Below are 21,260 nucleotides of genomic sequence, written 5' to 3'. Positions count from 1 at the left end.
CACCTCTGGGTGATCCCTTGTGTGGGGGCAGAATCTGAATATGATGAAAACATGAACTCTGGGGTTAGGTCCCATTATATGGCAAAAGAGATTTTTTAGATGTAAGTAAGGTCCTAAATCAGTTGATTTTTAAGGTAGAGACATGACCCTGAGTGGGCTGGGCTTGATCAGGAAAGGCCTTGAAAAATTTTTTCTGGCCGGTCTCAGAAGGAGAAGTCAGAGATTTAAATCATGAAGCATGAGAAGAATTCATTGTGCCATTTCGGGGAAGCCACGTAAAGAATGTAAGTGTCATCTAAGAGCTGAGAAGGCACCCAGCTGATAGCCAGCAAAAAAACAGAGACCACAGTCCTACAACCACCAGGAACCAAACTTGGCCAATGTCGGGAATGAGCTTGGAGATTGATTTTCCCCAGAGCCTCCAACTGAGGACCAAGCCTTGCCAGCACGTTGATTGCGTCCTCAGCAGAGAACCCAGCCACCCTCAGGCCAGACTTCTGGCCAACAGACTGTTAGTTAATAAATGGGTGTTATTTAAGCTGCTGAGTTTTTGGTAACTTGTTATGCAGCAATAGAAAACTAATACAGTACCTACAACCTAGCAATCCACGTTGGGGAATTTATTCTGCAGATATATTTGCATGTAGATGGAACAATACATGTACGTGATTATTGCAACATTACTGTGACGCCAAAAAGAAAAAAAAATCTAGTAACAACTAAAATGTCCATCAATAGGAAATTGTTAAATAAATTATTTCAATCTCTACAATAGAAACCATGCAGTAATATGAAAGGAGGAAGCTCTATATGCTGATAAGGATCTGCAAGACGCATGCCTAGCGGGAAAAGGCAGCGCAGTGATGTAGTTTGCTACCTTTTATGTGAAAAGGGCATTAAGAACGTGTATTCATTTGTGTACTTGCATAAAGAACTTCCAAAGGAATACCTAAGGTACTCAAACAAAGGGGTGACCTGCCGGGGTTGGGGATGAGGAGTCACAAGAGGACAAATGAGGCACCTGAGGCAGGGTGAGACTTTTTTTTTTATATACATATATATTTTATTGATTTTTTACAGAGAGAAAGGGAGAGAGATAGTCAGAAACATCGATGAGAGAGAAACATTGATCAGTTGCCTCCTGCACATCTCCCACTGGGGATGTGCCCGCAACCCAGGTACATGCCCTTGACCAGAATCGAACCTGGGACCCTTCAGTCCGCAGGCCGACGCTCTATCCACTGAGCCAAACCGGTTTCGGCAGGGTGAGACTTTTTGTTCTATGATTTAAAAAAAAATGTTTTTATTGGTTTTAGCGAGAGAGGAAGGGAGAGGGAGAGGGAGAGAAACGTCTATCGGCTCCCTTCTGCAGCTCCCTACTGGACACTGAGCCCACAACCTGGGCATGTGCCCTGATTGGGCATAGGACCAGCGACCTCTCTGTGCATGCCATGATGCTCAACCAACTGAGCCACACTGGCCAGGGCTGTTCCATGCTTTTTATATAGATTTTTGAGCCATGAGAATGTATTAACTCGTTAATTTTAAAATAAAACAAAGCCAATTGTTTTAAAATGAATCGGTGGGGCACTGCCTCCCAGTTTCTTTCTGAACCTGAGCCTACTTCCTGGCCCTGTTTCAACAAGCTGGCTCTGGGGCGTGTCATCCATGCAACCCTTGACCTCCAGCATTCCATCCTTATTCCCCTTCTGCCCCAGGGGGGAACTAGAGACAAGAATTCACGTGGCTGTGCGAGGGAATCGTCCCTCTGAGACTCAGTTTTCCCATCAGCGAAAATGGAGATAATAGTTCAGAAATGGCTGCAGGATGAGATGACTCATGTCATGTGACCGGCCCATAGAAGGCGCCCAGCCCGTGGCAGATGCTCACAGCGTTTGAGATGGCTGGGGTGCAGGAGAGACCATTCCTTGTAGAGGGAGTTTACCAAACGCACAGTAGGTGGACAAGAAATGAAGGACCCCTTTATTTCCCCCTCACTTGCTTTGAGAATGTGGCCCAATTCCTCCCTCTCTGTCGCCGTTCCTTCATTTGTAAATGAGAGGGTTAGAATGAATGAGCTATCTGATTTGTAAGTTTTAGAGCCCTTGGTGACCAGGGAGAGCTCCCTCCCATGTCATATATGGGTTAGTGAGGTCCAGAGTGGCAGCTTGTTCAAGATCAGAGGCAGCGCCAAGACTGGCACTCACTCCCATCCAGGGCCTTGACCTGAGATCTGCCCAAGCACATCTGTGCCCAAGCAGCCATGCGGTGGCACGGGGACTCTCCCGATCTTCCCAGCTTCTGGCTGTTACTATAGAAGGGCTGCTGCCCACCCAGCCTCGAGCTTGGAGGAGCCAGCTCCCCCGGCCCCTCCCTGGCATCTGTCCCACCAGTGGGAGACACGGAGTCAGACGAATGCATTACAGGTGTCCCTTGGAGACAGCACCCTGGGGGTGGGGTAGAAGGACTGGGGGCCAGGGACTTCCTAGGAGTTGGGGCACATGTGACCACTGCAGTGAGCTGCCCCACAACAGCCTCTGATTTTTTGGTTTCTCCCCTGGAACCCCACGCGCCCAAGGGTATCCCTCACCTCATCCTGCTGCTCACGGAGCTGCTGGCCTTCGGCAGTTACTTCGCTCCCTGGGCCAGCGAGTGCAGCTTTGGATTCTGACTGCCCTTCTTGCCTCTGGGATCCATGATGTTCCTCGGGATCCTGGAGCAAGAGGTCAAGTCCCTTGTCCATTGAGGGTGAGGCTGGTTCCTGGTATGGAGCCTTGATTGACATAAGTGACCAGCTAGGAGATGCTGGTTGTATTGCCCACGGGGAAATATGACTTGGTCTGTCCCAGGTGTGTCCTAGGTGTCCAGGGCCCGCTGCCTGTCCGTCACTGCTCACTCCGGGAGCCTCCTGGGGACGTCCCTTACCCTCCAAGCTGATGTGCACAGAGACTGGAGGGACCCCTCAAGTGTGCAAGCGTGTACAGACTCCGATCTGTTCTAAGCCTGTTGACCGGTTCCGCCTGCTTCCCCTGTGGGTTGACCCAAGGAGCATGAGCAGGTTTACACTCGTCTTGGGTCGTTTTACCCGGTTTGACTCACTTTGTGTCGGTTTCAGCACTTCTGTGTCTTCTTGACTATTCTGAGCTCATCGTGGCCTTTTTGATTTGGGTCGTTTAATAAGAGCGGAGCATTTGACACACACACACACACACACACACACACACACACACCTGCAAGGCTTTACGTATACTAAGTCGCATGATCCTCACAACGACCCTGCAGGTAGGGACTGATAGTGTCTCCATTTTACACAGGGAGAAACTGAGGCACGGAGAGTTTAACAAGCTCACCCCAGGTTTCACAGTCACTGAGAGAGGAAGCCAGGATCTGAAGCCACTCCATCTGTCTACAGACTGTGCTCTTGACCTCGATATTGGGCCCTCGCCCCTGCAGGTGAGTGTTTGAGCCACTTTAGGTGAGTAGGTTGGTCTGAGCCAGTTGGTTCTGCTCTTCCCAACGTGAGCAGCTCTGCACTGGCTCACTCTACCAGGATATATATGGCCTTGAATTTGGCACATTGCAATGGACACGTAGCTCTCAGGCCTGTACAACCTTGCAATAGAAGACCACGGGATTAGTTTCCTAGGGCTGCTGTAACAAACCGCCTCAACCTTGGCTACTTTCTTTTTTCTTAATTGGAAAAAAATTATATTTTGGAAGAACTCACTACATAAGGTGACAGAATTCCAAAATCAAATTACATGAAAATATACATCGCCATTTCTTTGTACACTAAGTGAGAAAAATCTGAGTATAGAAGAATCGAGGCAGAGAAATATGAAGGGCTAAGGTTAGAGGGTAAATAGCATCTTTAATAGCAAACCCAGAAGTGAGGTAGAAAGCCTCGCTGTGCATGCTGTACTCACCCAACCTTAACCTTAGGTAACCGGAGGGCAAAAGTAAAACCAAATCAGAATTTTGTATAATTGGGGTACATTTCAGTAAATTGAATTCAGAACCAACTCTTTTTAGTAAACTTGGCTACTTAAAGCAACAGAAATTTATTTTTTCATAGTTCTGGAGGCCAGAAGTTCAAAATCAAGGTGTCTATACAGGGCTGTTCTCTCTCTGGAGGCCCTAGAGGAGGATCTGTTTCTTGCCTCCTCCAGCTTCTGGTGGCTCCAGGTGTTCCTTGGCTTGTGGCCACATCACTCCAATCTCTGCATCTGTGGTCACTGGACCTCCTCCTCCTCTGTGTCCCCTGTGTGTCCCTTACAAGGACACTTGTCAGTGGATCTGGGGCCTACCCACAGATCCTTAATTACATCTGCAAGGACTCTTTCCAAATAAGGTAACATTCATAGGTTCCAGGGATTAGGACACGGGCATACCTTTTTTGGGGGATTCAACCCATTGCAACCACTGAAGTTACATTACAGTATTTCCCCCTGAGGATCCAGCTCTTAAAAGTGTCTATTGGATTAGTAGTCACCCAACTATTGGGGTCTTTTTTATTTTAATATTTATTGGGGTGACATTGGTTAATAAAATTATATAGGTTTCAGGTGCACAATTCTACAATACATCATCTGTATATTGCATTGTGTGTTTATCACCCCAAGACCAGTCTCCTTCCATCACCATTTATCCCCCTTCACCCTCTTCTACCTCCACCCTCTCCCCTGTCCCTCTGGCAATTTCAACTGTCGGGATCTTATCACTTCCTGCTTAGGGATTCAAAGGTAAAAGTGTAAAACGTGCCTGAAGCCATGGAAGAGCTTCCTGTATGTTCCAAGACCTATTTATTAACATCCCTGGCTGGGAAGATCAGGACTTGGAAATATTTCTGTAAACAGTCACTGGAAGATGCTACCAGTTTTCTAAGATGTTTGCTGCTGATAACACCAAGCTTACAATTCCTGGGGGCAGTTTCTTTAGCGAAAGTGATACTGAATTGAAGGAAGGCAGCCATTAGCTCCAAATATCCCAGCATTCCTGGCCTGGGGTTGGAAGAAACTAGCCATTTAGATATCGATGGAGACGGGGGAAATGGTGTCATTGTTCAGCAAATAGACTTCACAAGGAAGCAGCACTTAAGGGCCTTTTGTGTTCAACTGGCCCCAAAGTACCCATGATACACAGACATTACAGAGCAGGGAAAGCTGTGTTTCTGTTTCCTACACTTCCCCAGGCTCACCGACACCCGAGGACCACACGCACTGCCCAGTGTGAGAGTCCGTGTGGACCTGAGGATTTCAGCCTCTGCAGAGGCAAGTTCAGGGCTTGGGCTCCAGATCCCGTTCTGCCCCTAAGCCGTGTGACCTCGGGAAGCCATCACACAAACTGGCAGACCAGAGTCATTACAGATTCATCGTCAGCAACTTCGCATGGTCACTCCACCCTCAGGCCATCCTGCTGTTTCTCTAGGGGCCTTGGTTGTGAAAAGGATGTCACCCCTGGTCCCTGATCCTCCATCTTCTCCATCCCCCCTCTCCCCACCCCTGTCACTTTGCCTCACTTCCATCAAAGGCCTGCTCTGTCTTTCTGTGCTCTGTTACCCCCCTCTTTCCCAGGGACATTGCTCCTGTGCAGCCCCTCCCTCCGTAGAATCAGTTCCTCCCCCTCCTACAGGTCACTGTCATCAACACAGAGACCCCAGTTCACATCCTCATATTTGGACAAAACCCTCTCTTGACCCGTCTATTCCCAGCCAATGCCCCATTTCTCTGCGTCCCTTTGCACTGAAACTTCCTGAAAAGTTCCCGTGGTTGCTCCCTCCCATTCATTAGCTCCCGTGTGCTTGTCCAGCCATTCCAATCCAGCTTCCGCGTTCACTCTGCCACTCACAAGGCTCTCATCAAGGTGGCCCCAGTCTCCTTGTTGCCAAATCTACTGGACACTTCTCTGTCCAACCATTGGGCAATATTTCACACAAGCCAACACTCTTTCCTTGAAACACCTCTCTCTTCTCCTGGCTCCTGACAGCTCTCTCGCCTGCCTTCCTCCTTCCTCCTGCTCAACTGGCCCCAAAGTACCCATGATACCCAAAGTACCCAGACATTACAGAGCTCGGTCTATGTATCATTCCTCCTCTCTGCCCAACTTCCAGTACAGGAGCCTCCGCAGGCTCAGTCCCCCTCCCTCTGGACACGTCTGAGCTGGAAATCAGGATGGGGCACATGGTACTGGGTACTCAGTACTCCATGGTCCAAGCGCACCCCCAGCCTGCTGAGGTTCCAAGGAGGGAAACAGTGTCCGCCTCTTGTGGGAGGAGCAGAGAATCTGCACCCAGCAGCCTAGACACCCAGAAGTCCTCCTGCACTTCTCCGCTCTCTCACACTCCACAGCTGATCCTTCAGCAAGCACTGAGTCCCACCTTCAGAACAGGTCTTGAATAGGCCCGCTTCTCTTGATTTCCATGGCCACCAGCCTCCTTCAAGCCTCAGCGTCTCTAGTCTTACAATGGGCTCCTCCCTGGCCTCTCTGACTCCACGTTGGCCTTGTAATCTGCAGAGCAGCCGAGTGGGCTGTTGCGCTTGTGAAATCTCTCCGCAGTCATTCCAGCTGCTTGCTGCTGGCCTCGGGGCCCTGCCTGATGGGCCCCAGCCCACCTCCCAGCCCCTCTTGCTCCTCCGCCCCCTTGTTCACTGTGGTGCAGCCACTCTGGGTTTTCTTCTGTTTCTCAAACAGGCCAACTTGTGCCCGGCCTGGGCTCCAGGAGTGGCTGCCTCCTCGGCCTGCAGGTCTCTGCTCAGATGTCATCTCCTCTCTGAGACCTCCCGGGCCACCTCCATGCTCCAGGCTCCCAGGCCATGTGCACGTCTTCACAGCACTGCGCACTGTGGAGTGACTCCTTGGTATCTCTGCTCATTCATTTGTTGGTCTCCCCATTCATTTGCAGACTTTACGACAGCGGAGCCCATGTCTGTGTGGCTCAACCCTGAACATTCAGCCCCCAGCACAGAGCCCGGCACACAGCGAATGCTGGGCAGATATGCGCAGAATGAATGAGAACATCAGTGAGTAAGGCATGCCACCGCTCTGTACGACGCACTTCCACGTGGCCCCTAATCTTACCTGCCGCAAGCCCCAGCATGCTCCCGCAGAGCAACAGCCTGCCTGTCACGCAGCCCTGCGGGCAGCACTTTTATAAGGCAACCACCCGACAGCCCCAGGAGCCCGACGTGTCATGACAGGGCCCAACACCCACACGGTAGGCCTGGCCCGGATCTCACCCTCAGTCCCAGGGGCCACTGCTCCCAGTGCTGGCCAGTGGGACGCAAGAGACTCCCAAGCCTGAACTGGAGTGCCATTTGGGACCGAAATAGCTGAGCCTCCAGGCCTGGAGTAGTGGGTCCTCGGTCACAGACCTGGGTTGAGCCGAGGACAATGGGTCTTTGTCTTCCCAGGAGGCTCTGCTCAGCTTCCAGGGGAGAATGGCGGGTTCTGAGCACCCAGAGCAGCTGTCAGGGGGAGGGGGAGCCCTGGACCTCTGGGGAGAGAGAGGAAGCTTGGCCTGTGCTGTGACCTTAGGCATGTCACGGCCCCTTCCCACCCCACCTTTGCAGAAGAAAAGAGCATGAGAGGACCCCAAGGGAGCATCAGGGTACAGATGGGGAAGCAAGGCGCAGAGAGGGGCAGGGTCTGCCAGTCACTGTGAGGCAGCACAGTCACCGCCGAGCCACCGCCTGCCCCCCAGGAGCAAGCCTCACCGTGAGTGAGTCCTGCTGCGGCTCCTCACCTGTTGCTCTCTCTGCCTCACGCTGTTGGACCAGAGAATGAATGAGTCACCAGGAAGGAGGAGGCCATGGAAAAGGAAAGTGGGGTTCCAGCCCCCCTCCCGGAGCCCTGCCCTTTTCCTCTCCTCTGGCCAGGCAGCCCAGTGAGTCACGAGGTTCCAGTGGGTTCAGCGCCAAGCTCCGTGCTGAGAAGGGACTGCCCCCCCCTTACACACACACACACACACACACGCACACAGACACACACACACGCACACACAGAGACACACACAGACATGCCCACACACAGACACACACACACACACACACACACACACACAGACAAGCCACGCTCTTTGCTGTGTGATCTCTTGCTCTGTGTCCCTGCCTCCTATGCAGAGATGGACAGACAGGCAAGGACAGGCGGGCAGCCCAGACCCCCAGACAGACACAGACACCTCCACAGACACACAGACACCCAGTGAATAGGCAGACAGACAGGGACAGTCACACAGCTGTGCACACAGACACACCTGCCAACAAGCACACACATACAGGCACCAGTGCACTGGCACAGACAGGCAGACCCGTGACCAGCACAGGGGCAGCCTCCAGGCAGAGGCACAGCACAGAGCAGACAAACAGACTCAGGCGCACACACGCACACACACACACGCACACACACACACACACAACACAGACTTAGAGGGGTGGCCTTCAGAGTGTGATTTCAGGCAAAGGACAGGCCAAATGTCCCCCTGGGCCAGCCCTCGGTCCAGAAACGCACTGAAATGGTCTATGGAGGTGGACACGCTTCCCCTGCCGATGTGACCTTTACCAGGACGGAGAGGCCGCGTGCAGAAAGGTGGCTGGAGGTGAGATCAGGGAAAGGGACTTTTCAACCAGGAAGGTGTTGAGGCCTGTGTCGGGTGACTAAAGGTGACTGGAGGGAAAGGAGCCGAGCAGTGGCAGGCAGGGGGATACAGCTGACTTCTGAGCCTCAGTTTCCCACCGAGCCTTAGTCCCAGGCCCCCGCAGGGAGCAGATGGGCCGGTTCCTGGGTGTGTCAGGGCCAATGCTGGGGCTGCAGGACAATATTCCCCCATTCTCCACCCCGTCCCCCCCCCCCCCTTGGGCAGGATCCCCTTGGTGACTCACTGCCCAGTCCCCTGTCCCCTGGCAGGGGGTAACCCAGTCACAGATGCCTGTTTGTCCTTGTCTCCCCCCCACCCGCCCCCTGCTGGCCAGCTGAGGATGCCCTAGGCTGGGGGAGGGATGTGGGGAGGTCAGCGAGAGGGCAAAGGAATCCCCAAGCTTGGTGCTCAGTCCCACCACCCCTGCCTTTCCCCAGGGGCAGCTTTGAGGCCCGGGCCTGGGGAGGGGGATCTGTCCAGGTGTAGTCTCTCCCCTCCTCCCTGCAGTTAGAGGCCTCTGGCCCGCACCCAGCCGCCTGGAAGACAGGGGGTTGTGCAATGGGAGGTAAAAGGTGACAGCGGGCCTGGCGGGACAGAAGCCCCATTGTCTGGGGCCCAGGCCAGCCTGGGCAAAGGAAGGGTTTATGCCCCCGGGCAGGAAGGAGGGTTCTGGGCAGGGGGAGGGCACCAGCTGTCAGGACTCGTGCCACTGGGCCCTGGAGGAGAACAGGTGCCAAGCAGGATGCCCTCAGGGTTGGTAGAGGGGGCAGACCCTAGGAGGGGTTGTAGGGCAGGGCGGCAGCCCCTACCGCACACCCGCCTCACCCCTCAGGAATCTGCTGCCGTCCTTGTCCGGATTCCAATCATTCCAAGGAGGGAGATGGCGTGGAGCGGTCCCAGGCGAGGGGGCACCGTGCAGGGGTGTGCGTGGCTGCTTTTACTGCGGAGGCTGCCGGAGGGGGCCTGAGAGGTTTGCCGCGGGCACCCTCCCCATTTTTCCCCAAACTGAGGTCCGGAACTCGGAGCTCCCCTGCTCCGCGGGAGCCCGAGACCCAGGCTGGCAAGTCCTCACCAGTGTCAGGCCACAGTCCTTTCCCTTTCGGCTGGAGTTCCGCCCCTAAGGGAGCAGCTTCCCCAGACCAGGCGAGCACGGCCCCAGGCTCCCGGCGCCCGCACCAGCCCCGCCACTGAGCTGCGGGGCGGCCCAGGTGCAGGCGCGGCCCCTCCCTCCGGCGGCGGGTGTGTGTGCGTGGGGGGGGGGGGGGGCGGTACAAAAAGCGGTCCCGCCCCGCGCTCCTCACTTGACTTTGAGTGTCCAGCGGTCACAGGAGTCCGGTCGCCAGAGTCCGGAGGCGGTGCGTGGGGCAGCCCGGGCCAGCCCACACCCTCATCAGGTAGGGACGCGCCCCGCTCCCGGGAGAGGGTGCGGACAGGGACGGGGAGGAGGAGGGAGCAGGCGGAGAGGGAGCGCGGAGGGCCAGAGGGAGGAGGACCCCATGGGGATGGAGGCGGAGGCGGTGGCAGGGGGACTGGGACAGGAGAGCCCTCTGGTCCAAACCGGGGGTGTTGAGTGGGGGACACCAGGAATGCCACACCCCACCTGCTGTCCGCGAAGGTCCCCAGGCGGGTCAGGGAGGGGCCGCCCCTCCTGCCCGGCCCCTTCTCCCAAGGAGTCGAGGAACGTAAACGTGGCTCCTCGGCGCGTCCCGGCTGGGGACACAGGAATCAGGGTCTCTGGTCCCGCTAAACCCCTTGGGCTCAGCCCCAGGAGCTGGGAACCATCCCTGGGGGCCAGGGCGTCTCTGCTGCCCGCCTCCCGCACCCCTGACCTCTGCCCTCCCTGGGACCAGGAGCACCATGTGGAGATGCCCACAGCGGCTGCTGCTGTTGCTGCTGCTGGCTGCCGAGTGGGCCCTGGGTGCCCGGCGGGGCCGTGGGCGCCGGGAGCTCGCACCAGCGCTGCACCTGCGGGGCATCCGGGACGCCGGCGGCCGGTACTGCCAGGAGCGGGACCTGTGCTGCCGAGGCCGCGATGACCACTGCGCCCTGCCCTACCTGGGCGCCACCTGCTACTGCGACCTCTTCTGCAACCGAACCATCTCCGACTGCTGCCCGGACTTCTGGGACTTCTGCCTCGGCGTGCCACCCCCTTTCCCTCCCAGCCAAGGTGGGCATCGACAGCCAGGGGTACACTGACAGCCAGGGGGGCACCGACAGCCAGGGGGGCACTGACAGGCAGGGGGGCACCGACAACCAGGGGGACACCGACAGCCAGGGGGACACCGACAGCCGGGGGGCACTGACAGGCAGGGGGGCACCGACAGCCAGGGGGGCACTGACAGGCAGGGGGGCACCGACAGCCAGGGGGGCACTGACAGGCAGGGGGGCACCGACAACCAGGGGGACACCGACAGCCAGGGGGACACCGACAGCCGGGGGGCACTGACAGGCAGGGGGACATCGACAGCTGGGGGGGGCACCGACAGGCAGGGGCCACCGACAGCCAGGGGGGACACTGACAGCCGGGGGGACCCTGACAGCCAAGGGTGGCACTGACAGCCGGGGTGGGGCACTGACAGCCAGGGGGACACTGACAGCCAGGAAGGGACACTGACAGCCAGGGGGACACTGACAGCCAGGGGGACACTGACAGCCGGGGGGCACTGACAGCCAGGGGGGGGACACTGACAGCCGGGGGGGGGGGGACACTGACAGCCAGGGGGGCACCGACAGCCATGGGGAGCACTGACAGCCAGGGGGGCACCGACAGGCATGGGGGGCACTGACAGCCAGGGGGGGGACACTGACAGCCAGGGGGGGACACTGACAGCCAGGGGGGCCACTGACAGCCAGGGGGGCACTGACAGCCAGGGGGGCACTGACAGCCAGGGGGGCCACTGACAGCCAGGGGGGCACTGACAGCCAGGGGGGCACTGACAGCCAGGGGGGCACTGACAGCCGGGGGGGACACTGACAGCCAGGGGCGGGCACTGACAGCCGGGGGGTGGGGGGACACTGACAGCCAGGGGGGCACCGACAGCCATGGGGAGCACTGACAGCCAGGGGGGGCACCGACAGGCATGGGGGGCACTGACAGCCAGGGGGGCCACTGACAGCCAGGGGGGCACCGACAGGCATGGGGGGCACTGACAGCCAGGGGGGCCACTGACAGCCAGGGGGGCACTGACAGCCAGGGGGGCCACTGACAGCTGGGGGGGGCACTGACAGCCAGGGGGGCACTGACAGCCGGGGGGGACACTGACAGCCGGGGGCGGGCACTGACAGCCGGGGTGGGTCGCTTTTTCAGTCTCAAACTCAGCCAGGCTCAGGAGCAAGGCTGACACACTGCCATTTCCAGGGGAGGCTTTGCAGCATCTGGGAAGAGACCCCACCTCACTCTCTGCCTCTGGGAAGCCCCCGCTCTGGTCTCACTGGAATCTCTCCAGCGAGACTGAACGAGAGAGGGTCCTTGGTCGGTGGGATTCTCCGCTGGCCCGGAGAAGGGGAGTTTCCTGCCCTTTCTCCCAGTCCCGTTTCCATATTCCGGACGCAGACACGGAAGGTGCGGGCCCCACCCGCTGACTCACGCCCAGGTTGATAAAGCACAAGGGCTGGTCAGGGTCATCTTAGCCCTTCCTCTGCCTTCCCCAGGGTTCTCTACCCCCAGGTGGCTGGTCACGCCTGGGAGCAGGGTTAGATCTGCTCCTGCTCAGCCCTCGCCACCTTCCTTGCCCACTCACTTGCCCTCTTGGATAGAATGCATGAATTCCTTCCCAGTTTCATGGGACTGTGGATGTGAGACTGCATATGTGGGTTGTCATCCCCAAGTGCTATATTATTTTAGTGGAGTCACTTGCCTTCTCTGGGCCTCAGATTCCCCATGGATTACGCACCCCCCCCCCCCAATTCCCGGTCCCCAAATCCCAACTCACTTACATGCGAAGCATCCCCGGAATGCTGTGGCTGGCAGAAAGTGAAGCAAGAAGGATCTAAGTTGGAGTCCTTGATGAACTTACCAGGAGCAGTTGCTGGGTGACCCTGCAGGAGGGTCTTAAGTTATAGTTTGACTTTAGTTTCAGTGAAGGCTGGGATGTGTGTGTGCGGTGGGGAGAGGGAGGACGGGGGTGTCCACGTTTCTGGACACCTGACCTTTAAGAACTTGGCCTTTGCCACCCATCATCTCTGGTCTCAGTTCTGCTTTGCTCTTCTCTTCCCTCCCACCAGGATGCATGCATGGGGGTCGCATCTACCCAATCTTAGGAACCTACCAGGACAACTGTAACCGTTGGTGAGTGTTTGGGGCTTGGAGAAGCACCCTTGTGGGCTTTGTGGCTGACAGACTTGGTTCAAACCCTATCCCTGTCACTCACTTGCTGGGGGCAAGTCCTTCCCCTTCTCTGAGCCTCAGTTTCCTCATCTGAAACATGGGAGTTTTCACACTGACCGTGTCAACTTCTATAAACAACATTCTGACAACATTCCCCAGGGGTGACCAACCATGGGTACCTGACTCCAGGTGGGGCCCTGAGCTGGGAGTCATTCCTGGCCCCTCCTCGCTTGGGCTGGGCTACTGCCACCCCCCACCCCACCCCAACCCCGGCCTTTCTCCATGTCACGGGGGAGTCCGAGAAGGGGGCGCCAGGAAGGAAACCTCTGACTGCAGCATCCGCTGCCCTGGACCGGATGAGGGTCAGGGGTGGCTGCGCTGGAGGTCAGCCAGCCTGTAGCAGGGCCTTCCCCGGAATGTGGCCCCTCTCCCTCTTCACCTCCACCATTCCGTTCCGGCAGGAGGAGGAAGGAGTCAGGGGTGCTCCTCGATTGAACCTGGAGCCTGAGATGGAAAGTGGAGCTGGGGTGGGCAGGAAGCCTTAACGGAAAGAATGGGGACCCTGTGACTTAAAAGGAGGGGGCCCTGCACCCTCTCCACCCCCTGCCCTCTTTGCCTGGGAGGCCCCAGAGAGAAGGAAACTTTTTGGAATGCATTACGCATAAGCTGTTTCCATTGCCTCACTGGTATGAGGGGTGCTGGGTGAGAGTGTGTCTGGGGCAGAGGGGGAGAGAGAGAGAGAGAGAGAGAGAGAGAGAGAGAGAGAGAGAGAGAGAGAGAGAGAGAGAGAGATATGCTTGTATGTGTTCAGAAGATGGAGTGCACCTGCATGATTCTGCCAGTCCTGATAGGATACCTCTGGACACTGAGGGGTTAACACTTTCTCCAAGCCTGCCCCTGGGCCTGGCCACCCCAGACCCTCTCTGGAATGCTGGGATCTGTTGTCTCCAGTCCAGTCTAGACCTGCTTGGACAGCCCTAGGGGCAAAGGGGAGGTGCAAGCAAGGACTGACCAGCCCTCTGCCCACCCAGGCCAGCTCTGAGCAGCTGGGCTCCCTGTGCTTGGGACACCTGAGGGAGGGTGTGGGGCTGTGTGAGCCCTTGAGGGATGAGGAATGCTGAGAGAGAGTTGGGGGGGGGGGGGGGAAAGCCTCCTGTCCCACAGTCCCCTCTGGCCTCCCTGAAAGTGCCCGCCCCCTCCTGGGACTGGAGAGCCCAGCCATACTGGGTCTTTCTTGGTTCCCCTTGAGGCTCCTTAAAAGGCAACATTGGAGGCGGGGAGCCTTGGGCGGGCTTGGAAGGAGGCGATTTAGCATCTTGTAATAGCAGAGTTAAGAGCTTGTAAAAGTACGGAAGAATTCATAGAATTCAACTATTCAGTCGACACCTACTTTTTAAAGACCTACTAAGTGCAGCCAGAATGCGCCACAGGTTTTGTCTTTGGAGCTTCGAGGCTAGTGGTGCAGAACCAGACCCACAAACACGCATCATTGCAACCTCGCATTCGCATGAGGGGAAGAGAGAGAGCAAGGGGGACCCCAGTTTAGAGTGTGGTGGGGTTGAGGGAGGGCCACCCAGGAAAGGACATTTGTGCTGATATCAGAGAGACAAGAGGCCCAGGAGGGAACATGGGAGGAACAGCGTGTGGGAAGGCCGGGGTGGGACCCAGCTCACTGCAGGCAGAGCTGTGAAACGGGGAGAGAGGCCCCGGCAGGTGCAGGCCGCTTCCTGCGAGTCTCATAAGCGGTGGCGAGGATTTTGTATTTTGTTCTACGTGTTGTGGGAAGCCACTTAGAGCACATAATCTGATTTACTGGCCAGCTGATCTTCCTCAGAGATCTCTCTGGCTTCAGAAGGGGTGTGTGTAGGGATCACGAAAAGGCAGGGAGCCTGGTTAGGTGAGAGGTGGCAGCGGAGGGGGGTCAGGCAGGTGGACTCAGAGCCTTTTGTGATGTGACTTCCTGGACCTGCTGATGGAGGAGGCCTGGGGGTGGGGCTGAGTTCTGGCTTAAGCACCTGTGGATAAGGTGCGTGCCTGGAGCTGAGAATGTTAGGGCAGGAGCGGGTGTGGGAAGGCAGCTTGATCATTTGAAGTTTGAGATGACTTTTATACACCCAGAGGGGCCAGCTGGATCTGAGTCTGAAATTCCAGAGGGGCGGGGCTGGGTCCCTGTAATGAGAACAAGAATGGTGGGTGACAATCCTGGAGGACCTAAGACGGGCCCCGCCACACTGCATGCTCTGCACGCTGCCACTGCATCCCTGAAAGGTGGAGCTATTATTGTCCTCAATTTACAGACAATAGTTTAACTTAGCTGCTAGGACTGGAACCCAGGATTTGAATTTCAGAATCTATGCTTAGTCACTTTGCTATAGTGCCTCATTCATTCATTCAATAAACATTTACTGGGTGCCTAGTATGTGCTAGGTTTTGTTTTGTAGGCACTCTTCAGTACCAAATAATACCTGCCCTTGAGGCCCTTAGAGTGTGTGAGGAAACAGGTATGAGCAATATAAATAACTGACTGTGTAGGATGCCAGATAGGGATGGCATGCGAAGGGTAAAAATAAAACAGGGAAGAGAGATAGGAGGAGCTGAGAATGGGGAATTGTAAGCGAGGGTGGCCAGGGCAGGCCTCCCTGAGCAGGTGACATATGAATGAACACTTGGACCAAGTGAGCGAGCCATGGGACGTTGGAGGAAGAACAACAGTGGAAAGGCCCTGGGGCAGGAGCACGGCTAGTGTGGAGTCAGAGGGCCAGCCTGGCGGGGCAAGGGGTCGGAGAGTGGACAAAAAGACAGATTGTGCGGGGCCTGCTGGCACCGCCAGGACTGTGGCTCTTATTCTGTGATGTGAAGCCAGTAGAGGGTTTGGGGCAGAGGAATGACACGATCCGGCCTGGGTTTAACAGGAACACCGGCAGCTGTGTTAAAAATACACTGAAGGGGGTGCAGGGCAGAAGTGGGGAGAAGAGCGAGGAGACTGCAGCATAATCCAGGTGAAAGGTGATTGGACCACAGGGAAGAATGAGACGTGGTTTGGATTCCGGGTGCGTTTTTAAGGTGGAGCCAACAGGATTTGCCAAGGAGTTAGATCAGTAGATAAGAGACAGTCAGGCTTTTGGCCTGAGCCCTGGGAAGGATGGAGTGGCTGCGTCTGGGGACAGGCATGGGAGAAGGGGAGACCAGGAGTTCAGCTTGGGATGTTTTACGTTTGACCTGTTGGTAGACACAGGGCTGAGGGAGTTTAGGGAGAGACCCGGGGATATAAACTTGAGGATCGTGAACTTGAAGCTGACATTTTAAACCACCAGGCTGGATGGGATCCTCTAAGGGTCTTGTCGTAGACGCTGGTACAGAATCCCAGGCCCATGTTGACCTCCGGGGCCTCTTCCCTTCAGCGGCCGCCCAGCACCCCCCTCACTCCTTCCTTCTCCCTGTTCTCCCAGCACCTGCCAGGAGAAGGGGCAGTGGGAGTGTGATCAGGAGCCATGCCTGGTGGACCAAGACATGATCAACGCCATCAACCAGGGCAACTACGGGTAAGAGGCCCCGCAATGCCCCGGTGGGCACCCACGCACGTGCACACGCACATTCTGCCCGAGAGGCATGTCCCCCGGGCACGCCCACACTCAGATCTTAGTTCTGTGGCAGAATATGCTTACGAGCCCATATTTATCTCTCCCACAAACAGGCATGTACCCCAAGACCCCCAGCCTTAGTCTGTCACTTCCATCCCTTCTCTTTCAGGTGGCGGGCTGGGAACCACAGTGCCTTCTGGGGCATGACCCTGGATGAGGGCATTCGCTATCGCCTGGGCACCATCCGCCCGTCTCCCTCCGTCACCAGCATGAATGAGATTCACGTAAGTCCATCCTTGTCCACAATCCTGCCACCTCATGGCCTGAGATGCCAGGGATCCTGGCACCCTGTGTCCTATTCGTCCGAGGCCAGGGCCTGTCCCTCTCCAACAGGCTGTGTGATGCTGGACAAGTCACTGTCCTTCCCTGGGCCTTCAGTTCTGGCCTATAACAAGATGGCTGCACCAGAAGAACTGATGTGCAGAGTCTGGGTGTTGTGCTTCCAGCTGAGCCCCTTCTTGGCCTCCCCAGCCTGGGAAAAATGCACTTGGTCCCAGTACGGCAGGGCCAGGGCCCAAGTGGCCAGGAGGTCACCTTGGTATTTTGGGAAGGGAAAACAGCCACTCCTCCAGCTCGGGCCGGAGAGCAGCAATTCTTGGAAACAACCCAGCGGAACCCCAAGGGAGGAGGGGGCTTCCCCCTTCCCACTAGTGGGACCCTCTCCAGGCAGAAACGGGAACCAGACCGGGACAGTCAGCATGAGGAAGGGGCACGTTAGCAGGACAGGGCTGGGCACGGGCTGGAGGCTCTGCCTCGCAGTGGTGGGCAGGGAGGAGGTAGGGGGGTGGGGGGAGGTGGGGGCTGGCCTGAGCGTCCCTGTCTGGAGAGGGACTTCAGCTCAAGGCTGGGTGAGCAGACCCTGCCGCGCCCCAGCCTCTGCTATTTGCCTCCCGCTGTTTGCCTTGGCAGCCTGCTCAGTCACGTGACCTGACTGCTCCTTCCCGCCCCTGCCCTGAGTGGCCTGAAGCCCAAGGTCCTGGTGGGAAGGAGGATGTGACAGATTGAAAGGTGCAGAGGAGTAGCGAGGCAGGGGCCGAGGAGAAAGGCGGGATGGCTCTGGCCGGGCCACTGCCCTGTTCCCGGCCACAGGACCGGCGGCCTCCCCCTGACACCAGGGCGGCACTCGGGGTGCTTGGGTCACACTGAGTCAGCGTGGAGGTCGCGGGAATCCTTCCTCAGCAGGAGGCTCAAGGTCAAACCGCAGAAGGCCCTGGACTCCTGGTGGCCCCCCGATGCCAGCAGGCCTCCGAGGGGCAGGCGGGCAGGGGCAGGAGGCAGGCCGAGTGGCTTTGTCTTGCAGACAGTGCTGGTCCCGGGGGAGGTGCTGCCCACAGCCTTTGAGGCCTCTGAGAAGTGGCCCAACCTCATCCACGAGCCTCTTGACCAGGGCAACTGTGCCGGCTCCTGGGCCTTCTCCACAGCAGGTACGTGCGAGGGCAGGGCTGGCTCGGGGGGAAGGGAGCTGAGGCCTGAGCCCTCTGACGCCCCTTCTGCTCCTTCACCAGCCGTGGCATCCGATCGCGTCTCAATCCATTCTCTGGGGCACATGACACCCGTCCTGTCGCCCCAGAACCTGCTGTCCTGTGACAAGCACAACCAGCAGGGCTGCCGCGGTGGGCATCTGGATGGCGCCTGGTGGTTCCTGCGACGGCGAGGGTGAGCAGCGGGGGGTGTGGGCAGGGGTGTGGCCTCCCTTGGGGGAGGCCAGCTCACTCCGCCCCTGTTCCCTCCTGCTGCCCCTCCAGGGTTGTGTCTGACCACTGCTACCCGTTCTCGGGCCGGGAGAAGACGGAGGCAGGCCCCGCGCCCCGCTGCATGATGCACACCCGGGCCACGGGTCGGGGCAAGCGCCAGGCCACTGCCCGCTGCCCCAATCACCACGTCCACGCCAATGACATCTACCAGGTCACGCCTGCCTACCGCCTCGGCTCCAGTGTAAGTCTGCACTTGGGTGAGGGGCAGGGGAAGAGAGCAGGAAGGCCGGGGCCTCGTCCCTAACGGATACTCTCCTCCCCGCCTCCCACCCTGCAGGAGACGGAGATCATGAAGGAGCTGATGGAGAACGGGCCTGTCCAAGGTGAGTGTCCTTCGTCCTGCCCCCTGATCCCACAGGGCGAGCAGCACACGTGTTCTGTACAGCACTGAGCAGCAGGTCCACTGGGGCCGGACGTGGGGGGACCATGTCCCCTCCCCATGGGCAGCACCTGGTAGGAGAGGCTGCGGGGCTGACGGCTGAGCTGGCCCCACCTTGCCCTCTGCCCACAGCCCTCATGGAGGTGCACGAGGACTTCTTCCTGTACCAGGGCGGCATCTACAGCCACACCCCGGTGAGCCTCGGGAGGCCAGAGCGATACCGCCGGCACGGAACCCATTCGGTCAAGATCACAGGGTGAGGGGCTCTGGGGGACAGAGGGGTTGGGGGCCGCCGAGCTTACACCGGGGGCTCTGAGCCTGTCCAGAATCCAGACCATCTCTCTGCAAAGCCCCGTTTCAAAGAGGAGGAAGCCGAGACTCCAAACGAGGAGGGACTTAGCCTAGTCACACCAAGAGTTGGTGCCTTTCAAGGTATCAAGGGACTGCTCCTTCCTTATGGGCGGAGATAGAGTAAGTCCAGTGCAATAGACAAGGATTCGGGAGTGGCTAGTCTCTCCCCATCTCAGCTCCTGCTCAGCTCTGCCCGACAGGGTCTCGCTCCCCAGCCTTCAGTGTCCCCACCTGAGATAACAGGAGGCGTCAGAGTGACAGGTCAGTTGTCCAACCAATGACAGTTCTTGGCCGTGGAGTTTGGGGCCTCTAGGGCACCCACATTCCCCGCGTCTCTTCCTTCTGGTCCCTGGCACCCACTCCTCCTTGGCTCCCCAAGTGAGGAGGGAGGGCAGGCGGAAGTGTGAGGTTCCAGAGAAATGGACCACAGAACGGGGGGTCCCTGGAGGACGGCGGCCCACAGTCCCCCTTTTCTGCACGCCCCTCAGCTATCCCTCTTGTGCCGTCACCCACACTGGGCACAGGCACACAACTTAGAGGGAGACCAAGGGAGGTGCAGACAGGACAGAGACCTGCCCAAGTCCTAAGGGGGCACCCAAGCGACCCAAGGCAGCAGGGCCTGGCTAGGGATTGCCTGGGGGCGCAGCCTCGGAACGCAGGTGGAATCAGCGCCCTTGCTCCTGCCCGGTCTGGCCCGCAGGTGGGGAGAGGAGTCACTGCCTGATGGAAGGACGCTCAAATACTGGGTGAGTCCCCGCGCTGCGGGCCCCGCAGCCGCTGTCCCCTCCCCCCTGCCTCCGCTTCTCCACGCCCTGCTCATGCGCCTCCTCCTTCCCAGACCGCAGCCAACTCGTGGGGCCCAGCCTGGGGCGAGAAGGGCCACTTCCGCATCGTGCGTGGAGCCAACGAGTGTGACATCGAGAGCTTCGTGCTGGGTGTCTGGGGCCGTGTGGGCATGGAGGACATGGGTCACCACTGAGGCCGTGGCCACCATGCCAGGCCAGCCGGCAGAAGAGCCCCCTGTGGGGTGGTGCCCCTGCCCCACCCGCCTGCCTGGTAGATCGTGCTCCGGACACAGGCCAACGTCAGGGGCCTAATCCTCGCGGGTTCTGCTGACACAGCGCCCGCTGGGAGCCGAGGGCAGGCGAGGCTGGTGGAGCCCCCAGACTGCCCAGCGGGTATGGGACAGAGCCTGGCCGGGAGAACCAGCCTGCAGACTCCAGGCCCTGCACTCCCACGCAAGACCACTGAAGCCAGGACACTACCAAATGTCCAGCCCCACCAGCCCATCCCACCCCTGTACTCTTATTCTCCAAAGATATTTATTTTTTTCACTGTTTTAAAATAAAGACAAACTATTGGTAACTTTAATAACTTGGAGCTTCAGGCCAGAGTGGGGTGGCACACGGTTAGGAAGCAGAAAGGACGGCCTGAGGTCGCGCTGGTTGGCAGTGGTGTGTGGACTAGACATCTCAGTCTCCAACCAGCAGAATGGGCGCCAGTGCCCAGCAGGCAAGGGGGGCACAGCCCCACAGAAGCTGAGCCTCTGTCTCCGCAGATCAGCCTCTCCGAGCCCCCCAGGCGAGGCCCCCTTTCCGTCGCTGGGCTGAGCTGAGCCTGCCTCTCCAAGCCCTCTCTCCACCCCACCTTCCCAGGCTCCCAGGCTCAGCCTGGCTTTCAAGGCCATGAGGACCCGCCTGGCCAGCATCCTCACCAGCATCTTCACCCTGTGCCCAGGCAGCTCCGGAGTCCTCGCCGCTCCTCAGATGTCCAGTACAATGCAGACCACTGGGCATTTGCACATGCTATTCCCCTGGTCCAGAGACCTTCCATTCTACCACCCCTTGTCCCTGCCCCACTCCCATTTCAAAGCCAGCTCCAGGTTTCCTTCATTCGGACAATACCTGTGGAGGACAACAGATGTGTCCCCAAACTACCCTAACCCCACCTAGCGTGGCTGACACACCCCTCCCTGGACTCACCTGCACCCTGCCCTTTCACCCTGGATTTCACTCCTCTGGGCGTCTACTTACCTCCTCGGCTGGGCTGCTAGTCCCCTGAGGGCAGGGGTTGGGTCTGGTTCATGAGTGGGTCCTGGTACCCACACGGAGACCCTGGCGTACAGTGGCATTCTCGTTAGTGAAGCGGTTGAGTGGACATGACTCATTCTTTCTCC

At 57.9% G+C, this 21,260-nt stretch overlaps 1 protein-coding gene across 2 annotated transcripts; it reads left to right on the top strand.

Moving 5' to 3' along the window:
• The first annotated feature begins 9,464 nt into the window (after positions 1-9,464).
• Positions 9,465-20,454, top strand: TINAGL1 (tubulointerstitial nephritis antigen like 1). 2 transcript variants are annotated; one of them, XM_081085709.1, is made up of 12 exons: positions 9,465-10,026; positions 10,483-10,799; positions 12,857-12,920; positions 16,409-16,501; positions 16,710-16,824; positions 17,901-18,024; positions 18,106-18,256; positions 18,346-18,535; positions 18,632-18,677; positions 18,866-18,989; positions 19,785-19,830; positions 19,923-20,454. In XM_081085709.1, the coding sequence occupies exons 2-12, from the start codon at positions 10,490-10,492 to the stop codon at positions 20,061-20,063; spliced, it is 1,404 nt and encodes a 467-aa protein (XP_080941835.1). In that variant the 5' UTR covers positions 9,465-10,026; positions 10,483-10,489; the 3' UTR covers positions 20,064-20,454. The 2 variants fall into 2 exon arrangements, with proteins under 2 accessions (XP_080941835.1, XP_080941836.1); XM_081085710.1 differs by having other exon boundaries at positions 9,932-10,026; positions 18,866-18,927.
• Positions 20,455-21,260: the final 806 nt, after the last annotated feature.

This window comes from Myotis nattereri (assembly GCF_964212035.1).
Source record: "Myotis nattereri genome assembly, chromosome: 3".
NCBI lineage: Eukaryota > Metazoa > Chordata > Mammalia > Chiroptera > Vespertilionidae > Myotis > Myotis nattereri.
This window is presented reverse-complemented; position numbering and strand designations above follow the sequence as displayed.